This window comes from Apis cerana, linkage group LG5 (assembly GCF_029169275.1).
Source record: "Apis cerana isolate GH-2021 linkage group LG5, AcerK_1.0, whole genome shotgun sequence".
Classification (NCBI taxonomy): domain Eukaryota; kingdom Metazoa; phylum Arthropoda; class Insecta; order Hymenoptera; family Apidae; genus Apis; species Apis cerana.
Window position 1 is genome coordinate 3,427,389 of NC_083856.1, and position 24,952 is coordinate 3,452,340.

The following is a 24,952-nucleotide window of genomic DNA, read 5'->3' on the forward strand; positions in this document are numbered from 1 at the left end:
GATCGATTACCAGTAGTATTTTTAACTGGCAATTTAATTTGCTATTCTCTTCTATAGTTGCCGGTGACTTGATCGTGCAATGAACCGATACAATTTTATCGGTTACATACGTTTTATTTTAAAGAAATTTTTCCTGAGATTATGATGTTTCTAGCTTCTAAACCGAAACGAGGAATGGATCCATTCCGTTGTTCCGATATTATCGGTGAATTCGATCTCCGATGGACGGAATATAATAACGACGATTTCACTTTTAATTCGAAGGAGAATTAAAATTTCATTAAGCGCATTAAATCTAGACGATAAACTCGTTTTGCTGTAACAATTAAATTATCCTATATCACATGAAGTCAACGATAGTCGTACATAGTATCAAACACTTCTATCTACAGAAATCATCAGAGGTTCTATATACGGAACGCGTTTAAAATAAAATACTATTCACTGGTACAACTTCTTCGAGTGCGATACATCGTATCGATCACGTATCATTGAACGCGCGGCTATAAGCGGTAGTTCCTTTTTTCTTTTTCTTTTTCCATTTCTTTTTCTTTTTAAGGATCGGTATGGACTATAATTGGACTAATAGATGCAACTGATCTCTGTTTCAGACGAGATAAGAAGAATCGCGGGAAGGAAAATCGAGACGAGGGAGCGAGGGGCACCTAGCCCTTTGGCGAGCTCGAAGGATGCAGCTCCCAGGCGGGAGCACTAGAATTCCGCCCGCGAGAGCACCGGCCTCAGTTCTCGTGATTATAAACGGAAGTAACATCGTATCGAAGACTGTGACGAAGAAACGTAACGGAAAGTGTAGCAATAGTAGCGAAAACGGCGGACCCGGTACGAATAGCGATAGATACATAAGGAATAACGATAGGAATAACGATCCAGAGAACGTGCCGCGTCTCCTGATAAGAAATCGCCATCCCGAGACGAGGACGAGCCGCCGACAAGCCCGAGTCATCGAGAAGCCCCAGCTGTTGGCGTCAACCCCAAGGCGGAAGGATCGGGGCGAGGAATAGTAAAAAGAAAGTAGAGAAAAATCGAGGAACGACGGAAGAAGAGGAAGAGGAGGCAGGAGAGAAGGAGAAAAAGGTGAAGAGGAGGAGAAGGCTAGAGTTCTTTGGGAAGGAGAAGGGTGCCGACGTCGTCGTCGTCGGCGGCGGCGGCGGAGGAGGCGGAGGAGAAGGAGGAGGAGGAGGAAGAAGAGGAGGAAGAGGAGAAGGAGGAGGAGGAGGAGGAGAAGGCGGCGGCGGCGGCGGCGGCAGAGAAGGAGGAGGAGGAGAAGGAGAAGGAGGAGGAAAAAGAAGAAGAGGAGGCGGCGGCGGCGGAGGCGCGACGGAGGAGAAAGAGGTAGAGGAGGAAAAGGAAGAGAAGGAGAAGGAGAGCCCAAAGACGAAGAAAGTGGAGAGGGGAGAGTGTTGGGGATCAGAGTGGGGAGGAGAAGGTAGAAGGAACGAGGAGAAAAGACGGCTGTGGTAGGGGAAACGGCGAGAATAGTAGAGTAGAGAAGCAGAGGCAGCGCGCTGAGCCACGAGGGGCTATTCGAGCGAGAAGGGGAGGGGTGACAAGGAACCCTGGCGGGGAGGGGACGCGGAGGCCTTCGGGGGGCCGACCAACCAGACGGCCGATGATGTCATCGGGGGAGGAGACCGAGTATTTCGCCCCCTACGGAGCAACTACGGAAAGCAAGCAACAGCGACTCCAGAAGAAGCAGAAGCGCACCAGACAGCGCGTGGACGCCGGCGAGCCGCGCAACAACTACTCGAGTATACCGCACTTCACCTCCCGGCCATCCTTCCACGGTGGCGGTGGCCTGTACGGTTCTATCTTCGGTGGCAGCGGACCAACACACCAGCAGCAGCAACAGCAACAACAACAACAATCGCAACAACATCACCCGTCGCAGTCACAATCGCAGCAGCAGCAGCAGCAACAACAACAACAACAACAACAACAACAGCTCCAGCAGCAACAAGCTGGAGCGGCAAGCAGTCAAGGTCATTTAAGTACAGCTACGACGGGTCCTAGCACTCAGCAGCATTCCGCCCACGCGGCTTTTGGCTTCTTCGGGGCACCGGGTTACGGCCCCGCCAAGATGTTGAACGAGCTACTCGGACGACAGGTCAAACAGGCCAGTGACGCCGGTGGCTCGCCGCCAGAGGGCGGTCACGGGATGACTGGTGCCGGCATGGACCCCGCTGCCAATTTGCAATCCGGTGCAGTGGTTAATTGCGACGATCCCGCCACCGCCGAGCTCACGCAGCACATGCTCCGCGATATACTCCAAGGGCGGAAAATTTCCGCGCTCGCGCTGCAAGAACAGCCCAACAACAATAACAGTATACACAGCAACAATAATAACAACACCACAGCGGATCTACTTAAATCACAGCAGCAACATCATCAAAGTCCTCAACAGCACAACAATAACAACAGTGATAGTGCACGTAGTGGTGCAGTGCAGAGTGGTGGGGAGGAGAGTGGTGATGGAAATAACGTCGTGAATAACGCGAATCACAGTGATCGTGATACCGTGATGCCGGGCGATGCTGAGGATAGTGCCGAGGACGCAGCCGCGGCCGCACGTGCTATGGAGGAGGCGTTCGCCGAAGCTGGTATGGAGCCTGGAGCGAATCTCGATGGATCCGATTGCGAGCAGAGTTTACCACCTAGTCCCACGCAGCCAAGGTCAGGGTCCGTATCCGTCAAGGAGGAGATACAGGACTCGTTGAATATCAAACGGAGCCCTAGTCACTCCCCTTGCCCGATCGTACCTAAAACAGAGGCCAATTCGCCGACCACGGAAACGAAACGCGCTCGTGTCGAGAATATCGTGAGCACGATGCGTAGCAGTCCAGCCCTACAAACTGCCACGGTGAACGGTTGCAAGAAACGTAAACTTTATCAACCCCAGCAACAGACGGTGCATCACGTCCTCCAGCATAGCGTCAACGATACCATGATGGACGATGAGGAGGAGAGCGAGGAGGAGGATGATCCGTCGACGATCAGGCAGAAACGCGAGGAGAAGGATAATCTCCAAACCCAGCTGAAGAAATTGCATGAACAATTGGCAGTGATGCAGCAAAAGTACAATGAGCTTACGAGTAGAATCGATTCGGACGCGGGCGAAAGCATCGGCGCTCCCCTAAGTCCTCAGCCACCGCTCAAACCACCGCAACCTCATCCACCGCCGTACAACGGGCTCCCGGCCCTCCCCACCGAACATCCACACGCCGCGGCAGCCGCTATGTATCACATGGGACAGAAACTCTACCTCGAACAGCAACAAGCCGCTCTGGAGAGGATGAAGCAGCATCAGGAGGCAGCTGTCAGACAACAGCAGCAGCAGCAGCAGCAACAACAGCAGCAGCAACAGCAACAGCAGCAACACCAACGACAAAGTTCTCCGCCACCCCCTCCGAGTCAACCGCAGCAACAGAGCCAAAGCAATACAGGCCCGTCCACGCCGCAAACACCACAAATGCAGCCGGCGAGCACGCCTCTCCAGCACAAAGAATTCCAGGAAAGGATAAATGTGTTTAGAGGGGCCGCTGCAGCGGCTGGCAGCTCGGGCCCCCACATCACCGACGAAGATCTCCAGAGTCTGTCCGATACGCTGAAAGCGGAAATCACCTCGTATTTGACGAATCTGATCGACAAGGTGGTGACAAGGTTCGTTCAACAGAGGAGGTATCTTGGTAAACAAAGCGAGGCGGCGCAAGTTGCCGCCGAGCAATTGAACAAGGATCTCTTATTGGCGAGCCAAATACTCGAGAGAAAGTCGCCGAGGACGAAAGTAGTAGATAGAGGAGCGCCACAACCACCCGGTGGCCCAAACGGGCCACGGGGGCCCCACAATGGCGGGCCCCCACCTCCACAGTCTACGGGTTTCCCGCAAATCGCGTCCATGGGTGGTGGACCCCATGGTCCACATTCTGGCCCCACGGAAAACAATCTTAATCAAATGAATCAACTGCCCTCGCACGTGAGGGGCAGGATGTTCCAGACACCGAAACCGCCAACCATGTACAGCATGGCCTCCATGCAGGCGCAACAGCAACAGCAACAACAGCAACATCAACAGCAACGAGAGCATCAACAGAGAGAGCAGCAGCAACGTGACCAATATTGCAATTTGAGGGGCGACGAGAGAGAAAGCAGGGACTCGGAACAGAACGAGGCGCTTTCCCTCGTAATGACACCGAAAAAGAAACGCCATAAGGTAATTATCTTATCTTTCTATGTAACAAAAAATATAAAGAATACCATAGATGACTTTTCCGTAGTAAACGTATTCACTTGTTGCATTGTTTACCACAAGTTCGAGTCTCTCGTATTCGTATTGATCGATTAAATTGATCAGAAAAATTATTTTATATATATATATGTGTATGTGTATAAATATATGTGTTACAAAATACTGACGAATATTTCAAACAATATATAAATTCATGTTTAACATTATTATAATGAATTATTATAATAATGCGAATTTCGATCGTTTGATATATTTTGTATGTAAAATATAAAATGAGAAATCTATCAATGTTATTTCATTTCAAAATAAAATATATACTTGCAAAATATTCAAGTAGCTGAATACTTTTGTATCCAATATTTGTATATATAAACGATTTATTCGTCAGTGATACGATATCCCTCGATTTATTCAGAGTATTTTTTTACATAGAAATAAAAATATATTGATATAAAAAAACGATACTTGAAAGAAAAAAAAACCACATAAATCGAGGGATAAACATATTTGTTTAGTTTTAAGTAGGTTAAGAGACTGAATTTCACGATTGTAAAATCGATGTATCAATTAGTATTTCCCTCCGCAGGTGACGGACACGAGGCTTACGCCGAGGACGGTGTCGAGAATCCTGGCGCAGGAAGGTGGTGGGTCGCAAGGAGGCAGCGAGAGTCCACCACCCCCGCCTCCACCGAGATCGTATCACCCGCCACCACCGATGCTGCCAGTGTCCCTGCCAACGAGCGTAGCGATACCAAACCCCAGTCTCCACGAAAGCCAAGTGTTCTCGCCGTACTCACCGTTCTTCAATCCTCACGCGGGTCATCCAGGCCAAGTACCACCTCCTGGCCCACATCACCTGCCTGCCAGTCCTCCGGGTGGAGGTGTAGATGTCAGGGACTCCCCTCCACTGCCCCACATGCCATTGCATCCTGCCTTATTGGCGGCTGCCCAGCATGGCAGTCCAGATTACGGACATCTCAGGATGGACAGCAACGAACGGCCCAACGACTGCAACTCCGACGACATCAGCTACGACGGGATTCAGCCTACAATATCCTTTTCTAATACGTTGTCGTGAAAGAATGAGAAAAAAAAGAAACGTAAAAAAAAAAGAAAGAATGAAAAATGATAATAACAAAGAGGGATCGTCTCGATTCGCCTTTTGGTCGTGAAGAGTTGGAGAACGTCCAGAACGATGCGCGGCAAACACGAGGGGCACGCCGTTTGTGTAATAGTTAGGGAACTGTCGAAGTTCCCTCTCGAAAACGGGTATCTCTCTGTTTGTTGGAGAAACAACATGCGCGGAATCTCCGCCGACTTTGTAGCACGACTGTATGTAATATCGCGAAGGGACAGAGTCTGAACGTTCTCCAAAGAAAGTACGGATGGAACTTTCGATATTAAATCGGGGAAAGGCATGCGCTGTTTAAAGAGCTGTATAAAGAGACGAGCGAAAAAACGAGCGTTAAAAAATGGTATAAAGGAGAAAGAGTTGATGACGATGCTTAGGAATCCAGTCTTTTCTTCTTTTTTTCTTTTTTTCCTTTTTTCTTTTTTTTTTTTTTTATGTTTCTTTTCCGAGAAATCCTCGTATAAGGGAACGCGAGAGGAAGAGGAGGAGGAGGAGAAGGTTGGAAACTTTGGAAAACAACGGGCAGTTTTGTAGGAGAGAAAAAGCCAGTCCCGCCAATAAGGAAAAGGAAGTCGGAGAGTAAAGAGTAAGGGTAGGCGGCAAAGGGGGGAAGCTCGGACGAATGTTAGATTAGTTTGCCACGGAGTTAGGCTAATGTTGGCTGCACCTACGAGTAGAGTTTGTCCGGCAACAACGCGCGAGGTCGAAAGTTCTTTGCCTACTCGGCCCACCACCCTCTCGGCCTCGAGTCTCACCCAACTTTGCAAGCCAATAATCTGTCCTGCAATTTCGGAATTTAACCACGGAAACGAGAGGGAGGGAGGGAGAGAGTGTGAGAGAGAGAGAAATAGAAGGTGGTCCGCGAAACTTCCCTTCACCAGCATCTCCTCGACTTATCGTAGATAAGCCACTTCTACTACTTCTCCGACCGTATGAGAGAATGCATCGTAGGAATTCCGTCTCTACAGACTTGACCTCCAACTTATATTCCTTACGCCGATATCGGTTCCTCTATTAAACGTCCTTGTATACCTCGTTGCCATCTTTTTTTTCCTTGATTGAGTCGAATCGGGCAGGGGTGGGGGAGGGGAGGCTTCTGTTCTTCACGGAAATATCTTTCATCCATCGAAGGATCCATCGAAGCGCGGTAGCAATGTGACGCGTTCGACGAAGGATGAAGAGGCAGGAACACTTGAACGCGTTATTCCCCCTAGGGATGGAAAACCGGCCACGCAAAAATACGTGGAGAGACGTGGCGCATTCATCAGCGGGGAAGGCAACGAAGTGACCTCGTAGTACTACGCTTTGACTTCGTAAAAATAGCTTCGGCGAACGGACGAAGTTAAGACACACATCCTTCTCTCTCAGAACGATCGTCTGAAAGCGTGATCAACAGGCGCGAAAAGTTCAGCAGCTCGATTATCACGCATGACCCGGCCGGATAGCCTCTCGCGGTGGTCGCCACCTTTCTCTCTCTCTCTCTCTCTTTCTCTCTAACACTTACCACCGAAAGCACTTGCAAATATATCGAAGGGGGTCTCCCCTCTCACCTCGACCAGGAAAAAAAAAAGACGCGTGTCGCGCGGGGGCGTGAGGCGAACGCGTCGGCAACGATGCAACGCCGGTGGAACTGCATCGGCGTGTGTTGGTCCGGGTCGTTCGATCGGCAGCGCGGCGTTCTTTGCCGCCTTTTTAGTCGGCCTTTGATGTAAAATCAATGGCGCATTTTTTTCACTCCCTCCTCTTGAGGTAGGTCGAGCGCATGACCGGCACGGCGCAACCTGCTGTTCACCACTCACCTCCGGATTCACCCTTGTCTGTCGCTGTTCCTACAGGCCTTCCATGTATCCAAATATGCTTTTCACGCTGCTCGACTTTCCTCCGCCGGAATAACCCTTATTACTGTCTGGCATCTCGTTATCGCCCATCGACGAGTGCGCGTAAACGCATCGTCCTTCATCGCGGACGGATCTACACTCGTCGAATCGTTAGAAGGGAACGACATCGCTTGCCCATGCTGAGATTTCACACCGATAGATGGTTGAGTTATCTTTCGTTATTTGGTTTTGAATTTTGGAAGATCACATTTTAGAATTATTAAGTTGGTCTCGTATTTCGATTACATCTCTTCGAATGAAAAATTCATTTTTGTTTTCGGCTTTGGTCGAAAGGGATGAAATTCTTGATCCGGGAAGAGCATGCCTTAAGGCACAGACGAACCGCGGCAGATTCGACACAGGATTAACCAAATAAGAATGCGATGAAACCACATGAAGAGATCCTATTACCGATAAGAAATCGGTAAGGCTTCCGTTGAGGATACGTGGCCAATCGTGGGTCAACCTCGGTGAGAACGTTTCGAGCCCTACTACCCTCGCGACATCCACAGCTTGTACGATTTCTAATCCAATTTGATACGAAGGAAACACGATTAAGTTTGAGATATTTTGCGTACACAGAAACAGATTGCCGATACAGAACCTCGTCCTTCTTCCATTTTGCTTTATTGCTGGTCCATGCATTTTCCATACTTTTTCTTCCTCCGATAGAAAAAAAATTGTACATACACGTATATGTTGTAAACTCTTCGTCATGGCATCGGATAGTAAAGAGTATAAATTATGTTTGAAGATGTGAAGATGAAAGAAAAGTGGATCTTAATAATTGTACTGATAGTCATACAATTACGATCATAAAGAATGATGATGGCTATAATATTATATGTGTTGGAATGTATTTATGGTAGAGATAATTTCAACGATCGTTCGATAAGCAAAAGAGATATTTCCTTAACCACGGTGAACTCGTCGATGCTAACACCGATACATCTGAGGAAGGCGAAGCTGATGTTCTTCTGGGTTAGGTACCCGTCCTCGTCCATTCTCAAGATGTACTTCCCCGACATCAGGTTCAATAAGAACAACACAGCGCAGCTGGTCAAGTGGTTCTCCAACTTCCGGTGAGTACAGCAATATTGTATTGAGAATTTACGGTTAACCACGGAAGTCGAAGGATTGTTTCAAAGTTCGAATAACGGTCAAGATTTTGTAACATGTGGCCAATACAAATATTTGCAATGTATTTCTACGTTTTTAACACACTCGGTTTATTTATTTTAAAATTATTATGACTCTTGAACGATAATTGATAAACTTTCTAATGAATTCGTTTAATTAAATTAATTCCAACGAACAAAATTATTTCGTCAAAAGCATCCGTTCGTTTTTAAAAAATTACAGAAACAAAATATCTTTCTGATATAATATCAAATTATATAATATCTACATAGACGAATATTTCCGGATATATCTTTATTTAAAAATTGCATTAAAATCCAAAGCACGGGAACAATCCTTCGTTCTCCAACAGCGTTATGCCCCCTATTTATCAGAAGAGAGTCCCGATCATCAGTACCAACGTACGAATTTGCATAATACACCGTCCATTCGTCGTTCGAACTCTCTATCCCTCTGGTAAACCAGATCGTCGATATGAGATATCGTCGTCTTGGAACACGTGAATCCAGGAATCGACGAGGAACCACTCCTCGCCCTCCCCTCTCCTTACGATTGACATCGTGTCGCCACTCCCCGATTCCCGTGTTGGCGCGATGGTTAAAAGAAACGCGGAGGATGCGTCCTGTACGCGAATCCTTGTTCGGTGTGTATGCAAACGAGGACGAGGTTTTCCAAGGGATCGACCACTCCCTTCGTAGAATCGGTCAGAACCCAAGAGACGAGAGAGTCACGATGGGTGTGTCCGAATCTTAATTACCCCTCTCCTCGGACGGGAATAAGTAACAGCGGCTACAGTATTGCGGCCAGGTATGAAGAGCGTAGGAGTCATCGCTGGTACCGGCACGTACCAGCAGGCATTAGCCTGATTATAATTAGGCTGAGTACAGTACAGATCCGAGATATAAGGCGGCCGAGAAACGCGCGTGCTTGTGTCCCTACATTATTGCCGCTTTCTTATCGCGAGAGACGCCCATCCTCTTGGAGACCATAAGTTTTCGAGACCGACCTCCGACATTCAACGCGTCCGCGATTCTATTCCAGGAAAGGATATTCCGTTCGTTTCATTGGTTCATATAACGTGGTATTGGTTAGGTTAAATATATATCGTGATTTTATTTCATATTTCATGGTTAATAAGAATAATGGAATTTTTCTGAAGCAATTAAGGATTAAGAGAATTTATATACGCGATTTATCGATCCTTTTGATTCTTTATAATTTGCAGATGTTTGAAAAATTTATTATAGGCGTAATAATTAGTGATAATCTAGTGTTGCGTTTATTTATCGTAATTCGAAGCGGGGAAAATATTGGGAGTATTCATTTTATGTGTATTTTACGAAAGTTTTTATTTACAAATTTAAAATAACGCGTATATTATATAATTGTTCCTCGATTATCGAGGTTACGAAGTAAATCACAGTTTCGAATTATGAAATTAGCGATGAAAATTTATACGTATATTATAAAATATACGTACGGTTCAATTTCAATGATCGAATGTGTCCATCATCCATGTTCCGTTGATCTCGTACGAAATATTCGAAGCACTCGGGCGAGTAGGGGAGACCGGCCGCGAAATTTAATTAACGCAGGAAAAGGTCCATTAAAAAAGCTGGTCCCGTGGAAATGAGGAAAGGGTACACTTAAAATTCCGCCGGGGGAAAATGAGCGCAAAAAAAAAAAGAAGTTGTTCGAAATTTTATTCCGATGAAAATAAACGCGTACGAATCGCCTGTTCGAAGCCGAAGCTACTACCCGAAGGGTAGTTTCGAAATCATTTCCTGATCTATATATCGTTGAATCATCGATCGAAAAGCGTCAGAATTCGGCAGAAAAAGGCAGTACCTACCTATGTACGGCAAAAAAAAAAGAAAGAAAGAAAGAAAGAAAAGAAGAGAAGAGGGAAAAAACGCGAGCACGTTTTGTCCACCGTGGATAGAAGAAGAAAAGAAAAAGGAGCAAAGGGCGCAGAGCGAATCAGTTGCACCGAGGAAGTTGTCCCTCTCGTGCCGTTGCTCTTGCGCTCCTCCAATCTCATCCCCCCCTTCCTCCATGGCCCTGTTTCGTTCTCTCGAAACATTCTCAACATCGAGAAGGCAGCGAGAAAGAGAATCGGTTAGAGTGGTTGATAAGAGAGGAACGGGCGGAGTGTGTTTGCAAAAGTTTCAAACGTCCAGTAAAAAATTGCATTGGAGGCCGGCTTCCGCCGTTAAGCACAAAGCTAATTACCGGCTGAATATATTTCGGTACATTTTGTCGTGTCGGGACCGGAGGGGTCTTCGGTCTCTCTTCCTCTCCTTCCTAAACCACCCCCTCTTCCCTTTTCTTCGTCACTGTGTCTCGTGTAGCTGCCGCTACTCCCGATACGACGAACCAGACGGAACGAGCTGAACACGACAGGGGTTCGCCCCGACTCTTTTTCAACGACGATCGACGAAACCGAAAAGTATTTACACCCTTCCTTCCTTCGTCTAGGTTCGCACTAGTTAGATTCCATGCTCGCATAGAAGAAACGAAAAAATGGAGATTTCGATCTCTCCACTTGTTCCTCCGAAACGGGGGCAGAGTGGAAGGAAACGACGATGCGCAATTAACCCTAAGCCCGTGATAAAATTAAGGCGTTCGAGGCGGACCCATCCGCGACAGATAAAAACTATTGCTATCCGGTGGAGAGAGAGTTGACCGCGGAGGGAGAGAAAAAAAAAAAAGATCCACCCCTCGGAACGGTTATAATCTCAATGTTTCTAGCCTGGTCGTGTCCATAAATAATTACCCGCGTCTACCCCGTCGGCCACCCTAACGATCGTTGAAAGGGAGAAATTGACAACTTTCCTCTTGATAATCCTTGCATATTAGTTTCGTACAAGTTTCCCGTAAAATGGCGATTAAAGGACGACACGAAGGTGCCAATCTCGCGGCTCATTAGGCACACTTTCACCCCACGGACCCTCTCTCCTTTGACGACTAATCACGTAAGGGTTTACCCCGGACACTTTTTCCTCCTGGCTCTGGTACGGCAGTCGTTGTCGAGCGTGCTCGATCTGATAGCCTAATGCACGGCTTCCTATGCGGAAATGCTTCGCCACATTATTCTACGCTGCCTACGGGTGCTACATGGACTGCAACCCTTCACCCTGCCCGCCACACTCCTCACGTTGTACTTTTGTCACGAGAACCGAGTTCACTTTCGTTACGATCATCCACGGTTTTTTTCTTTCTTTCTTCTTTTTTTTTTCCAATCTTTCGATCATTGGATGAGAATCGGTGGAGGACGTTCGATTTAAGGGGCGCGTATGATCGATCTCCCTCGGCTCGACCATCGAATCGTTTCGAAGTGAATTATGGACGAGATTTAGATAAGAAGCTGTCGAGGTGATGAATTTTCGGCTCGGGAAAATAATGGAGGAATCGATCGATACGATCGATAAAAATCAGAGAAATTAATATTTTGAGTTCGAGTTTTTGTTCTTTTTTTTTTTTAAACAAAATTTATTTTTAATTGAAAATGATTTATGAATTTTTATGGTATAATGTAATCTTGTTAACAAATAGTTTTAAATAAAAAGGGGAAGGAATCGTGCGGAAATGAATAATAGATTTTATCGAGAAAAAAATCCAGAAAGAGGAATAATCTTGGAATCGAAGATCTAACTTTGTAGTTAGAAACGTGAACTGTATCCTAAGATAATTATCACGTGACGATGAAATCCTCCCTTTTTACAATTTTATATTTCATCGACAACCCTTGTAAATAGCTCGATAATTCTCCATCTTTAACTGTTCGCATCAAAAATTCCAGCCGGGGAAAACGATCACATTTAAAATTGATAAACATAATATACATCTCACTTCGCTTTTCATTAGGCAGACATTTCAATCTTTTAACATTGTTTCGTGAAAATAATAATTTATAAACTATCCTGTAACACGCGATCCTTTATATTACGAGAATAATATAAATTCGCTCTTTTCATTCGTTGATAATTGAAATTTTATTCGAAAAAATGTATTCGTGAAAAAATGATTACACTTTGATACACTCGACCCGAGAGAAAAATACTTTCCCGTTGATATAAGAATATTTCCTTCGTACAACGAAACAGTCCCATATCGAGAAGACGTAATGAGAGAGAAAATGCTGGGGAGGGGGAGGGAGAAGTCGTGGAAAGCGCGGAAGGGAAGGATCGAAAGGAGAGTAAGAGAGGGACGAGGTTTCACAAAGCGATTCTTCGCACCCTATTTTCTCACGCGCACGTCGAATCGAAAGCACGTCCGATATCTTACGGAGACTCGTTGACGTCGAGCGTACATCATCGGATCTGCTTATACCGACGACGATATTGACAGCCTTCGTTCGATGAAGCTTGCCGGGGGGGATGATTGGGGTCGTCGATGACAGGGTTGCGACGCCTGTGTGCGCCTCGAACGTGTGCCATGCTCGTGTCCTCGCTCTTTCTCTCTCTCTCTCTCTCTTTCTTTCGCTATATCTGCCTGCATCTCGTACGCCTCCGTACGTCTGTTTGTGCGCGAAACAAGGGGTGGAGAAAGGAGAGTGGGGAAGGAGGGAGGAAGAAAGGGTGAGATGCGCGGGAACTCGGGTTAGTCCGTTATCAGATCTCACGGTAGGACACGCGACTCAGCCCGGAAGATCTTATCTCGCGGCGATGGAAGGAATTTTATGTCGTATAATGGACAAGCGGTAGTACACACGACACAGAGACGCCTCCACGATGGATCATGCGTCGCGTGGAGCAACGCTGGTTCTCGGTAACGAATAAAAGGCCGCCTGCGATTCTCTCTTCCTCCTCCTTTTGTACCGAGAGAGAGAGAGAGAGACGACTTTTTTTCAGCGGGGAATTTTTTTTTTTTCTTTTTTTCTCCTTTCCTCGGATTGATCGTCGGACTGACCACGAGCCAATTTAGAAATCGTGGGAGGACAGAGTAGAAAATAGATCGAGGAGGCGTTCTTTAGGATATTTTGACGTCACATTGATGAAATATTGCACAAGGATTGATTCCTCTTTATCATTCAAGGGATGTTATCAAGATGGTCGAAATTATGAGACGGGAAATTGAAATTTTTGCTGGAAATACATTCTTTGTATTTTGTTTGTATTTTTTTGTTTCAACTTATTTATATTTGAATGAAAATTGAGGAGCATTTATTTCGATTTATCATGCGAGTTTTTTCTAATGAAATATTTAATAACGGATATTTTGTATTTGATATATTTACAGATTGATGTGCATATGAAGTTATCTAAAAGAAAATTTAATATAATTCATACAACGTGTATTAAATATTAGAAAGCTTTATAAAATAATTTTTTATTGTTTTAAATTGTAATAATAAATTTAAAATAATATTTGGTAAAATAAGGAGCTAGGATTCTTTGTTCCATGTGAATAACTTTTTAAATCAATAAATCGATAAATTGTTTTGCATCAAGCTGTAAATACAGGATCTATCGTAAATGCTTTCTCAATTTAATCAAACATGCATATAACGAATATATTTCAAGATTAAGGATTTTATTTGAAGAATTAGTTTATTTCACACCGATCAATATATTTCCATATTATATTCGATAAAACTCTAAACTCACCGATTAAAAATCATTATGAAATTTTTTCCAATATCTCTCAATAGTTGGAATCAATTATACATATTTCTTCGACGATTGATATTAATAATTCTCATTGACTCGTCGCTCATTTCTCGCTCAGAAGGAAACAAAGTCCGCATAAAGAACAGCGATGTGTCTTCGAAAAAAAAACGTGGATAAACATAAATGCGGAGGTGGAGGAAGGGGGGTTAATGATTAAACCGGCAAAACGCGAGTAAAAGTAATATAAGTAGAGGAAGTGTGCGTTGTAAACGAAGAATCGAAAGCTCTCGAGCAGTCGAATAATGAAGTCGACGATGAATTTACCCAGTCACGCTTTCGAGGGGTTGCTTATCGTCTCGAAATCCTCGATAATTCTTCAACGAGGGTGCGCGTCTCTCTTTCTAATTTCTCCTTCGCCTCGTCCTTATCAACCGACGATCGTGCTTCGTTGTGGACATTACCACCCGGACTCTCCACCCTGTCCCCGTTGACCACGGTGGTTAGGGTAATGACGCGGTAATTTTCTAAACAGGAATTTCCTTTTCCAACCCCTATCTACCTGGGCACGAGCACGTGACCGGTCGTTAACGTCTACTTTTCTCTTCGTCGTCCTTGCGAATCCATCATTAACAAAAAAATAAAAATCGAATTATTTTATTTCGATTCGAAAAATCGAGATTGACAATAATTTTATCTTATAACAGATTAATTATAATTCTTTTTTGTTTTCTTTTATTTTTGAACCATACAAGTATTCCCGTGTTTCTTATGTTTTATTGAGATTGAAGTTCAACCTGTTTCTTATTTATGAAGAAGAAACAAATGAATGGATATTCGATCGTGTTCGCGAATTATAACGTGTCAATTATTTATCACAAGATTAATTTTCGATTTTTAGCTGTTTGAAACACGTTTAAAAGGAAAATTAATCTAATTATAGGTTTCTGCTTCTTCACTGATTTCATAAGTCAGATACAACGAAAAATGAATACGTCTTTATAAACGTGGATTACAAACGGAAAAGAAAATTTTGTCGCATTGAAACGCATCGATTGAAATAGAACTAAAAAGATAAAAAACCATTAATTTCAAAATAAACCCTTCACCTTTATTCTTCCGCAACGAATACCATCGACCGCGCGATACTCCCTGAAAAAAAATCATCCCTACCCCCTCACCCTCAACGATCGAATCGTGTCGAAAAGAAAAAAAGAAAAAAGAAGAAAAGGAAAGGAGAGAATACATGCGAATGGAAAGAAGTAAGGAATAGTGAGAAAAGTGAAATTAAAGGCGGGGAAGGAAGGTGGTAGCCCGTACGTTCACCGAAATCTCGACTACAAACGGGCTGAGAGACTGCAGTCAATCTCCAGGCGCGGGACCACGCGCGTGTACCGCTACTCCACCGCCGGTGGCTTGTGTTTTAATCCCACAAGATTGTGCATGCCTCGTAGGAGGAGAGAAGTGCGACGCTAGGGGGTTGGCTAGGGAGGGGGTGGCGAGGGATAGGTTGGCGGCGGAAGGCGTGCGTGGGCGGCCGTGGTGGTAAACAGGCGAGAGCAGGCGAGGGCCATTTAGCGAGAAGGCTAGACACGAGCGTCGCCACGCGTGTTCTTGCACGTATGTACGCGTGTGCACCCATACGCGAACGATGACGACCGAGCCCCGGTTTTCTCTTATTGTGAGGAATAAGCTGGCTGCAAACCGAGAGGAGGGAGGAGAAGGAGGGTTGGGTAGCCGGAGAAAATTCGAGCCTTGAGGTAGTAGAGACACCGGGTACCCACTCGGGTTCCCGAGCGAGAAAGAAGAGGAAGGAGGAGGAAGAAGGAAGAAAGATGTCGAGCCATGGTACGTCTCGTATGCAGACGTTTCGTAGGTAACGCGTGCAGGAGACGCGTGCTTACGTGCTTTCGTTCGTACGTGCACAGAGTTCTCTCGTGCAGGGCTATGCGAGGCTTCGGGGGTAGAACCGGAGGAATCCGAGCCTTGTAATTACTACTGCTCTCGTAATCTTTTCTATACTTCCACATCTATGCATACCCCTTCCGCTTCTTCCGGTATGTTCTTCTTTCAATTCGTTGCCTGCTTCCTGCTCGCTGTTTCGCCGTTTCACGAGTCTCTCTCGCTTGTCCTTTTCCGCTGGTCGCTACGGTTTTTGGACACGCGACATGTAGCTTTTACGTATGTATGTATGTATATAATTGGTCTCGTTTCCTGCTTCGTCGAGCAACACTTTTATTTCAGATTTCCCGTGTCTTCTTTTTTCTCTCTTTCTTTTCGTATAAAATACGATTAAAGAAAGAAATTGTAGCACAAGAGGCTTAATTTTTTCGAATTCGTTCGTATTCATTGTTCTTCTTCTTTTCCTCGTTTTCTCTCTTTGCTTGAAAGAAGCAAGACGAGATTGGTTTATCGCGAAAAACGAAACGACGTGAAAGCCGTCTGGCTCGTCCTGCCAGCAAGAACGAGGCACATCTTCGGGATCGTTGACATTGGGACTCCGTCTCCTTGCTCCAGAATTCCGGCTTATTTCTGAGAGGGAAAGTCCTCTCTTTCGATTTCCTTCTCATCCCGCGTCGACAGAGTCCGGTCGTTGAGAGAAAGAAAGGATTCCGGGCGAAATGAGCAAGCACGAGTTCTTTGAGACAAAAGCCGATAGAGAAACGAAGAGGGAGAGAGAGAGAGAAAGAGAGAGAGAGGAAGATGGTAGGGCCAGAGGTAATACATCGAACATGGAAAAGGGTTGGGGATGGCAGGAACGGTAAGAAATGGTAGGAATAGGAAAAGGAGAAGATGATGACGACGAAAGCGCGGGGGTAGCGGAAAAGAAAGGGGTAGAGAGAGGCGGAAAGAGAAATGTATCGTGGCAGTATCCCAGCCTACCCCCTAATCAAAAGAAGGAAACTTTGGTCTTTGACTTTCGGTCCGCGGCCTTGCTGACGGGTATATATACCTGCTCCTCGGAAGGGTAGAGAACGAAGAAATGGGAAAGAAGAAGATGCCGCCGCGAGGCCCTTGAGGCGCACAAAGGAGGCCCTCACCAACGTTCTTCTCGTTCCTCTCTTTCGAGTCTCTGTGCTACACAGTTGCGCGAGTCCTGCACATCCGCCCATCTGCCAAAGAGTGTACACGCGCGAACGGAACGGTGAAGAGACGAGCGGGTTATATAGATAGTTGAGCAAGATCTCGAGGAATTCGCGCCAGCTCCTTAATTAAAAACTCAGTGCACGGCACAATGGAGTGGCAACTCTTTGGATACATACTTGGTACACTCGCTGCTCGGCTACCACCGTTATCACCCCCATTGCTGACGCCAGTCTTCTGAAGATAGATATCTACAATACCGACAATACTCCCAGAGAGATACAGACTACTTCCTTTCCATAGTTAACCATAGAGTTATTCCTTATTGCTATCGAACGATCCTGTCGCGATTGTATTCATCCGTCTCCATCCCCCTCCCAATTCAATTCAATTTTTTAATCGTTAAAATTTATATCGCTTGTTTGAGTTGCTTTCGCGAGATAATCGCATAAATGCATACGTGCATGCATACGTGTTTTTGCACCCATAAAAAAAAGAAAAGAATGCACTCGTAACTTCGTTTCAAGAATATTATTCACACTTTCTTAAAACTCTCCAACGTAGAAATTGCGAATATCGCACGTTGGAATTATCGTACTTACGTACGATCGTATTTTCGATTCAACACTGCACGAAGATATCTTGGCGCGGCAGGATAGAGCTTGTCGGCCGAATTCCCGCGAGGAAGCGAATTTTTCGGAAGAAGGGTAATCCGGCTTATGGCGGTGCAGCCGGGATGAAGCACCCTGCATCGAGTCAGCTTACCTCGTACGTGGTGGTTGTGCGCGTAAACGGCAGTCACTTAATTAAAAATTACTTAATTACGTTCTTGGCACTAATTAGTGGCGCTTGGCTCTCTCTCGCCCGTGCACCTCGACTGCCTAGGCACCGCTGCCACCTTCTCCTTCCATCTCTCTCCCTCTCTCTGTCTCTCGCGCGCACGGTCCGCCCACACCACGACCTCCTTCAACCCTCTCTCGCCTTCCTCGACCGTTAGCTGCCTCCTCCATCTCCTCTTACACCCTCCTTCGCTTCTACACTCCGTTCACAACGTTCAGCCGGCAGCGAAATCTCTGTCTTGGTTTGCATTCTTCTTCTCTCTTCCGCCGCGGCGCAACCCCCTCGCCCGCCTTGCCACCCGCCAACAATCCAACACCCTCGCCTCTCTCTCTCTCTCTTTCTTTCTCTCCCTCTCTTACTCCGCTTTTCTTCCCCTGCTCTCCGGAAGTCAGACTAGCAACGAGTTACCCGAAGCGCCGTAAACTTCCGGTTAACGTTATTTCTCTTCTTATTCGGTTTTCTTCGCGGTTTTCACGCACTGCCGACCCTACACCGCTCTCCCCGTGACCCGGCTTCCGCAGGGATTACCCCTTTGTTATCGGGTACACGATTCCGGAGTCATCTTTGAAACTCGAATGCTATATATATATATATCTGCACAAGCAACCGGAGCACCAGTTTCTTTCTTTCTTTTTCTTTTTTTCCCTCATCGCTCGTTCTGATAACCCGAGAGAGAGAGAGAGAGAAATAACTCGGGTGAACGAGGGTGAAACGAAGTGAATTCGTTTGTTGTTCCCTCCCTCTCGTTCGATACCGAACCTCGTTTCTTTATCACACAACACATCCCCTTTCCTTCACTTTTCGTTGCCATCATTCGAAATCGATGGATTTTTTTTTAATCGCCGATGGAAAAAGAAAAGAAATCTCGAAAAACTCGAGTAATTACCTGGCTGTCAACACCTTTGCTCGCGAACGATCAAAAAGGGAAGGGGTATATCCTCGACGAGGACAGAGATGGACAAGGAAGAGAGCGAACAAGCTTTACCACCCTCGCGAAATGTCAGTGGCGTACAACATAAGGGGTTCCTGCTGGCTGGGTTGCAGTAGGCAACCAGTCAGGCGGCAGCCGTAGCAGCAGCAGCATCGTATCCTTTTCGAATTTTTTGATAATGAACACAAGTACGAGAAACACGACGGGTATTGGCTGGGCGGCAGACAATGCGGTGGCCGCAGGGTTATCGCGGGAGGAACAACGAAGGAGGCGGGGGCGCTGGCTGACGGGGTTTCGATGGGAGCGAACCTCCGCGGAGAGGGAGAGAGAAAAGGAGAAGGGGTGGCGGAGGGTGATGCCAGGGGACTTTATAGGGGATGTAAGCATCGCCACTGCAAGGCTAATCCGCCGCTATGAGCTGCTACTTGCAGCATGGTACAGTCCCTGCCAAAGATTCTTTTCTCTGCCACCGACCCCTTCCCCAACCCCCACCCACGATGCCCCCTCGGGGAGTCTTCTTCCTGGCTTGGTCGAACGGAACCCGTTCGTTGACCCCGAACGACGAAGGACGAAAGACGTTTTTGGCTCTTCATTCTCTTCTCCTTGCCTCTCCCCTCCAACAGAGATTCAAACGATTCCAAGTTCGAAGTTTGAAAAACTGGGAAGAAGTCCTAGTAATCGTAATCCGGGAACGTTTGAAAATTTATTTCTGGAAATAAATACGATCCGATCATTGGCTAGATTATTAACCCGCATCGATGCGGAATGGTATATAAAACGATAGGCTCGGGGACGATTGATTAGATCCCTGATGCCGATGGGACGGTGGGTATATTGCACGGTGGCCTGATTACGTAAAGCCTCCGGAGAGTCTCGTCATTCCCGGGGTATTTAATATCTCGAGAAAAATGCTTGTGACGTTCTAAAGAATTTTATTGTCCGGGCCGTATGAGGCTGGGTCCGAGGGCTCGTTATCCGTATTCCTATTGTTCGCCGAGTGCATTCCTGTCGGGCGCAAATTACGGCGAAACATCTGCCGGCTACCGTACAATATCAGCCTCTTTGCCTAAGAAATATCGGAAATAGTTGGCCGATCCGCGAAGGAAACACTTGGCACGATGCCTAGTTCCCTCTCGGCGGCTTTGCTCCGGTTCCGCTACTTGCCGATGCATTACTTAGCTAGCAAGTGCAAGCAAACGGCCGAGAGCTTGCCTAGCACGAGCAAGGAGACCTAGAAAATTCATCGTCCGCGATGAATGCGCCGAATACGGTGCTTACTTTTTTTTTCTTTTTTCCCTTCCTTTTTCTTTCTCTCTTTGTCCTCCTTCCCCTCTTCTTTCTCTTTCGTCTTCTCTTTCTTTTCAAACCGCGCACACTTTCGCCTCGCACACACACACACGAGCGCGCGAACGCGCGCTACATCGAACGTTACAAGAAAGAAAAGGGATGTCACGGAATTAAAATGCGATATTGACCGCGTCCCGGGCTAACTAAATATTGATCGTTCTTCTTTGCGATCTCCTTTTGTTTCGTTTCGCGGCCGAGAGAGGCCAACTGACACGAATATCTTCTTTTCTTGCCTTAAGACGAGGCTGGAGTCATTAAAACGGCCTCGGTTTTCTCGCGACACTGATTCCACTCCTTGAACCCCTTCGCGCTCTTCTCTCTCTCTCTCTCTCTCTCTCTCTCTCTCTCTCTCTTCCTCCCATTTATATACAACCACCGGGCTCCAACTGGAGGTAATTGTTTTCCGTGGAGGCAGGCGGTCGCGCTCTTTTCAGACGCGGCTAGAAGAGCGGAGGAAGTTTCACGACTAAGGCCGAAGACTAACGCGGCCCTGACTCGTAAACGAGAATATACCTGTATATACCTGTTTTTTTAAGCGAATTAATTCCAGCGTGAGATCATTAAGGCAAGTGCCAGGCCACTTTCCACCTACACCCATTCTTTTGAATTTACCTGTGATCTATACGATCTCCCTTTTTCGTTTATTCCTTGCTTTTTCTTTTTCGAACTCAGTCCTCAATCGACTACGTATCGATATACAGCCTCTTCGATTTCTATACTATATTTGGTTGAAATTGTAACAAGCGGATATATTTCTACTTATCTCCTATCCGATCCTTCATTTACGCATAACTCTGGAATCCTAGAATCGCTCATGGAATAATCGTTATCCGCGTCACACGGTCCAGCTATCGAGCATCATTTTCCATCCACGCTCGAAGGATTTCCACGGGGAGAAAAAAAAAACGCGCGTCTACTACACGTCCACCCACTCCTGCGCTGAGTGCGCGCAGAATCTGGCGCGCGAGCGCGTCATCCGTCGAGATACCAGGCGCTCGTTGTCCGGAGACTCTCTCTCTCTCTCTCTCTCTCTCGTTTTTGGGTTCCGCACGAAAAACGTGAAATGATAATGTAGCCGGTATCCCGCCTAATCGGCTTTGTATCCGCCGTGATGGCTGGTGGACTGGGGGCTGGAGAGAGGGAGAGAGCTGCAAGCCGGGGAACGAGAGGGAGGTCGGAATCCTGGGGGCAACCGGGAGATGCAAGCCTCCTCCAGCCTCCATGGAGGATTTAATTTACATCCACTGGCGAAAAATGCGGAAAACAGTTTATCAAAAAAGTTACCGCGCAGGCTCCGCGACGGCAGAGAGGTAGAGATAGGGAATGAGGGATAAGAGCGAGAGGGATGGAAAACACGAGCGCAGGAGGAGGTGGTGGAGGAGATGCCGGAGGAAAAGGGGGTGCGGGATAGAAAGAGGGTTCACGACGGCAGAAATGAAATTGTCCGTGCATGGATTACCGTCGACTTCGTTATACCCTCGAATTAGTCTCCCCCTCCGCCCTCCCTACTTTCCTCTTTCTTTCGGCTCTACATGTCCATTCTTCTACCTCTATCTCGCGGCGCATCATTTATTCACCGCTCCTAAAACGGCACTTAAGTATTTTTTAATAAAACCTCTTACCTCGTGCGAGTACTTATACCTTTGCCATTTATTACGCCACGAATTCTTCTTCTTTTTTTTTTCTCACAGTTTCTTTTATTACATACTACGTCCAATAAACACCGATTTAATTTTACCTTCCCCTCTCCTTAACAACTTCTGCTACTTCGCTCTTCGAGATTCTTGTTTGTTATTTTCTTTTTCTTTTCATACAATTTTATTTTATTTTTTTCTTTCTTCCTATTTTCAGAACCTATTCCGTTCACCATTTCTAACGTTAATGTTTCAGGCCATGTTCGATAAATTTTAATGAATTACCAAAGACGGACGGGGGAATTGTGGGAAATAACGATCACGCGTAAAAACGATAGTGGCTCGTTCGATGCAACTTTAAATTTCTCGCTAATCCCACGGGGTATCGGTTCGATGCCTCTTGTGGCGGTTCGCGGCAAAGCGAATCGGGATTCGAAATCGGCGTGGACCGAGCGTAAAATTACTGTTTCGGCCAACATTTACCCCGCCACTCGCGGGGGTAACGTTCGACTGGACAGCGACTCTGAATTGATTTCGTTTGAAATCCCATCCTCCATCTACCCTCCTACCTCTTCTACGTCCGCCACTCACTCTTCCCCTTCCTCTCTTTCTCTCTCGTCCAGGATCGTTGTTCACCACCCTCGGCCTTTCCCTTCTTCTCTCTCTCTCTCCCTCGCTCGCTCGCTCCCGCCTCCTCTCTTCTTCCTCGCATATTCCTCTCTATTTCCCTCTCCCCCTCATTCCCTCTCACTCTAACGCCCTCTTCCTCCCTCTTTTCCTCCCTCTCTTCGTTTTCGAATCTCATCCGGGCCTCTGACGCCTACGTACAGAGAGACCGAGAGCAGGCGAAATGCATTTCGATCCGCACCATTTTCCTATCTGGTCGCATCTGCGTGTCCAGCCTCGAAATGGGAGGAGGAGGGGGAAAAAAAAAAGAAGAGCGTAAGCACCGGCGCTGAAAAGGGGGGAGGGGGTAAAAAAAGGAGAAAGAGGGAAGAGAGACTCATTAGCCGGGGCAACGCGACACGCCGAGGCAGAGAAAGTGATGCTGCAATCAATAACCGGTGACGCTATTTCCCGATCCATGCCCCCTTCGAAATTTCTGCAATTTCGCCACCCGATTGCGAAACAATGCGCGCCACGATTCACGCGCGCACCCGTTCCATAGGTTTCGCGCGCGTTATTCCTCTCCATCCAGGGAAGGAATGACGCGATCAACCCCCGACCAATCCCCCGTACCCTCGATCGCGACAACTTTTGAATTCGAGATTGCTCTTTAATTTTTTTTCTCGATTTTTTCGGAGCCGCGATAGGCACGACGTGGTATTTTTTGGACTTTTTTTGGAAAATTGTGCGTTTCTGTTTTGTTATTACCTTGAATCAAGAGATAATTGTTCGAATTCGAAACGCGGATAAATTTGAAACGAACGTTGGATTCAATGATTTTTAGATTTTTTGGATAAAAAAAAAAGGATCACGCGTCGACAAAGGGCAAAGTTGCTCACGCTCACCGTTCTCCATTCTCGCAATCGAGCGCGGATAGGAAAGTTGTGCCGGAAAGTTAGAAGCCGTCGATCATCGATATAATGTAAAACGCTACGACCAACGTGCGGCACATCAAAAGAGCGAATTGCAAAATAATAGAGCAACGCGGTTAGTTCAAAATTCAACGAACCCCGTCGATGAAGGCTGGTAATCAATGAACCTTATGCGGAACAAAGAGATCAATGAACGCGAATGACTCGATGATACCCGGCTAGAAGCAAAATAAACCCGGGGCTCGTGAAACTGGACGAGAGAGATGAAGTGAAAAAGCTTGGTTTAAAAACAACACCTGAAAAAAAGAAGGGTGGAAAAAGAATAAAAAGAAAATGAAAAAAAAGAAAGAAAGAAAGAAAGAAAGAAAGAAAGAAAACGCGAGGAGAAAAAAGAAAGAAGAAAAAAGAAAGAAACGAGAGACAAAGAGAGAAGGGATTCGTAGGAAATTCAACAACGAGGCGGCCCAACCGATAATATCCGTCGTCCATCCTCGAAGACCGGGTAGAGGGTCGGTGTCACTGGTCCCGGCGCCACGTCATTCGATATTTTTGTCAGTAAAACGATATCAGGCAAATTGCATCTGTCCTTTACACCGTGGCTCCGAGCCAGATCAAACAGTGTTCGTCCCTGGATATTACTCTTCCCTCGCCGGTGGTAGCCAGGGTGCACTTTCTCGTGCTTTCTCGTATCCGGCAGCCGGGCGTCGATTGAGTGCCTTTTTTGACGGTGGATAGGGTGCTCAGGAGCGTGCAATAAATTTAAAGATCGGATAAATTTTATCGCGTAATCATTTCGCAAATGCGAAACATCATCGAAACGCATCTCGCTCCTTATTGGCAATCGGTATAACGTTAATCACCTAAAGCGATAAGAGATAGAAAAAGTTATGCAGGAGCATAGGCCTTCGTGAAACTCGTGAAGGACAAGCAACGCCAATGAGTTGTTAATGTTATCTTTAATTTGGCGCTCCTCCAAAAGAACTCATTCGAAGCGGGCGCGGAGGCCACGGAGCCTGGGCAATGGCCGTCGAAACGGGACTCTTATTGGCTTCGTATGTAAATCGCCCATATGCCGAGTCAGTTCTCTTGAGCGCATCGCTAGCATGCGGGCAAACGAGCGCACGCCAACCGCGACTATCTTACGACACGGTATACGGGCGACAAGTAGGCCGGTGTCGTTATTAAAGGAGTAGCAACGGACGTGTCGTATGAGAAGAAATTATGGAGGTTACGATGTATTCTTTCGATATTATCGTGTCGATGATATAACGAAATAATTCGTAATAAATTACATCGAGATCTTTATCGATCCAAGTAGAAGATTTCACATTTCTGGGCGCAAAAAGTACCATGCATGATATATGAAAGGTGTTTTCGAAGAAATTTTATTTCTCAAGATTTGTCAGGATAATTTTTTTCCACATTTTTTTCTCTTCCTCGAATTCGAATCGAAAATAATTGAATGATCGACGAATAATCTTTTCACCAGAAATGGTATCGTTCAAGAACTCGTTAAATCTCGAGCTGTTCGAACATTTACGATATTCCTTCTCCTA

At 46.2% G+C, this 24,952-nt stretch overlaps 1 protein-coding gene across 3 annotated transcripts in view; it reads left to right on the forward strand.

Annotated features, from left to right (window-relative positions):
* Positions 1–24,952, forward strand: part of LOC108001328 (homeobox protein prospero) — a 188,342-nt gene that overhangs the window by 113,482 nt on the left and 49,908 nt on the right. For 2 of the 3 annotated variants that reach the window (XM_062075840.1, XM_062075841.1), the window contains exons 4-6: positions 612–4,228; positions 4,851–5,315; positions 8,201–8,355. In XM_062075840.1, the coding sequence (XP_061931824.1) occupies positions 1,631–4,228; positions 4,851–5,315; positions 8,201–8,355 (3,218 nt within the window). In that variant the 5' untranslated portion in view covers positions 612–1,630. Of the gene's footprint in view, positions 1–611; positions 4,229–4,835; positions 5,316–8,200; positions 8,356–24,952 lie in introns of those variants that run through there. The other variant, XM_017062271.3, reaches the window with a different exon arrangement.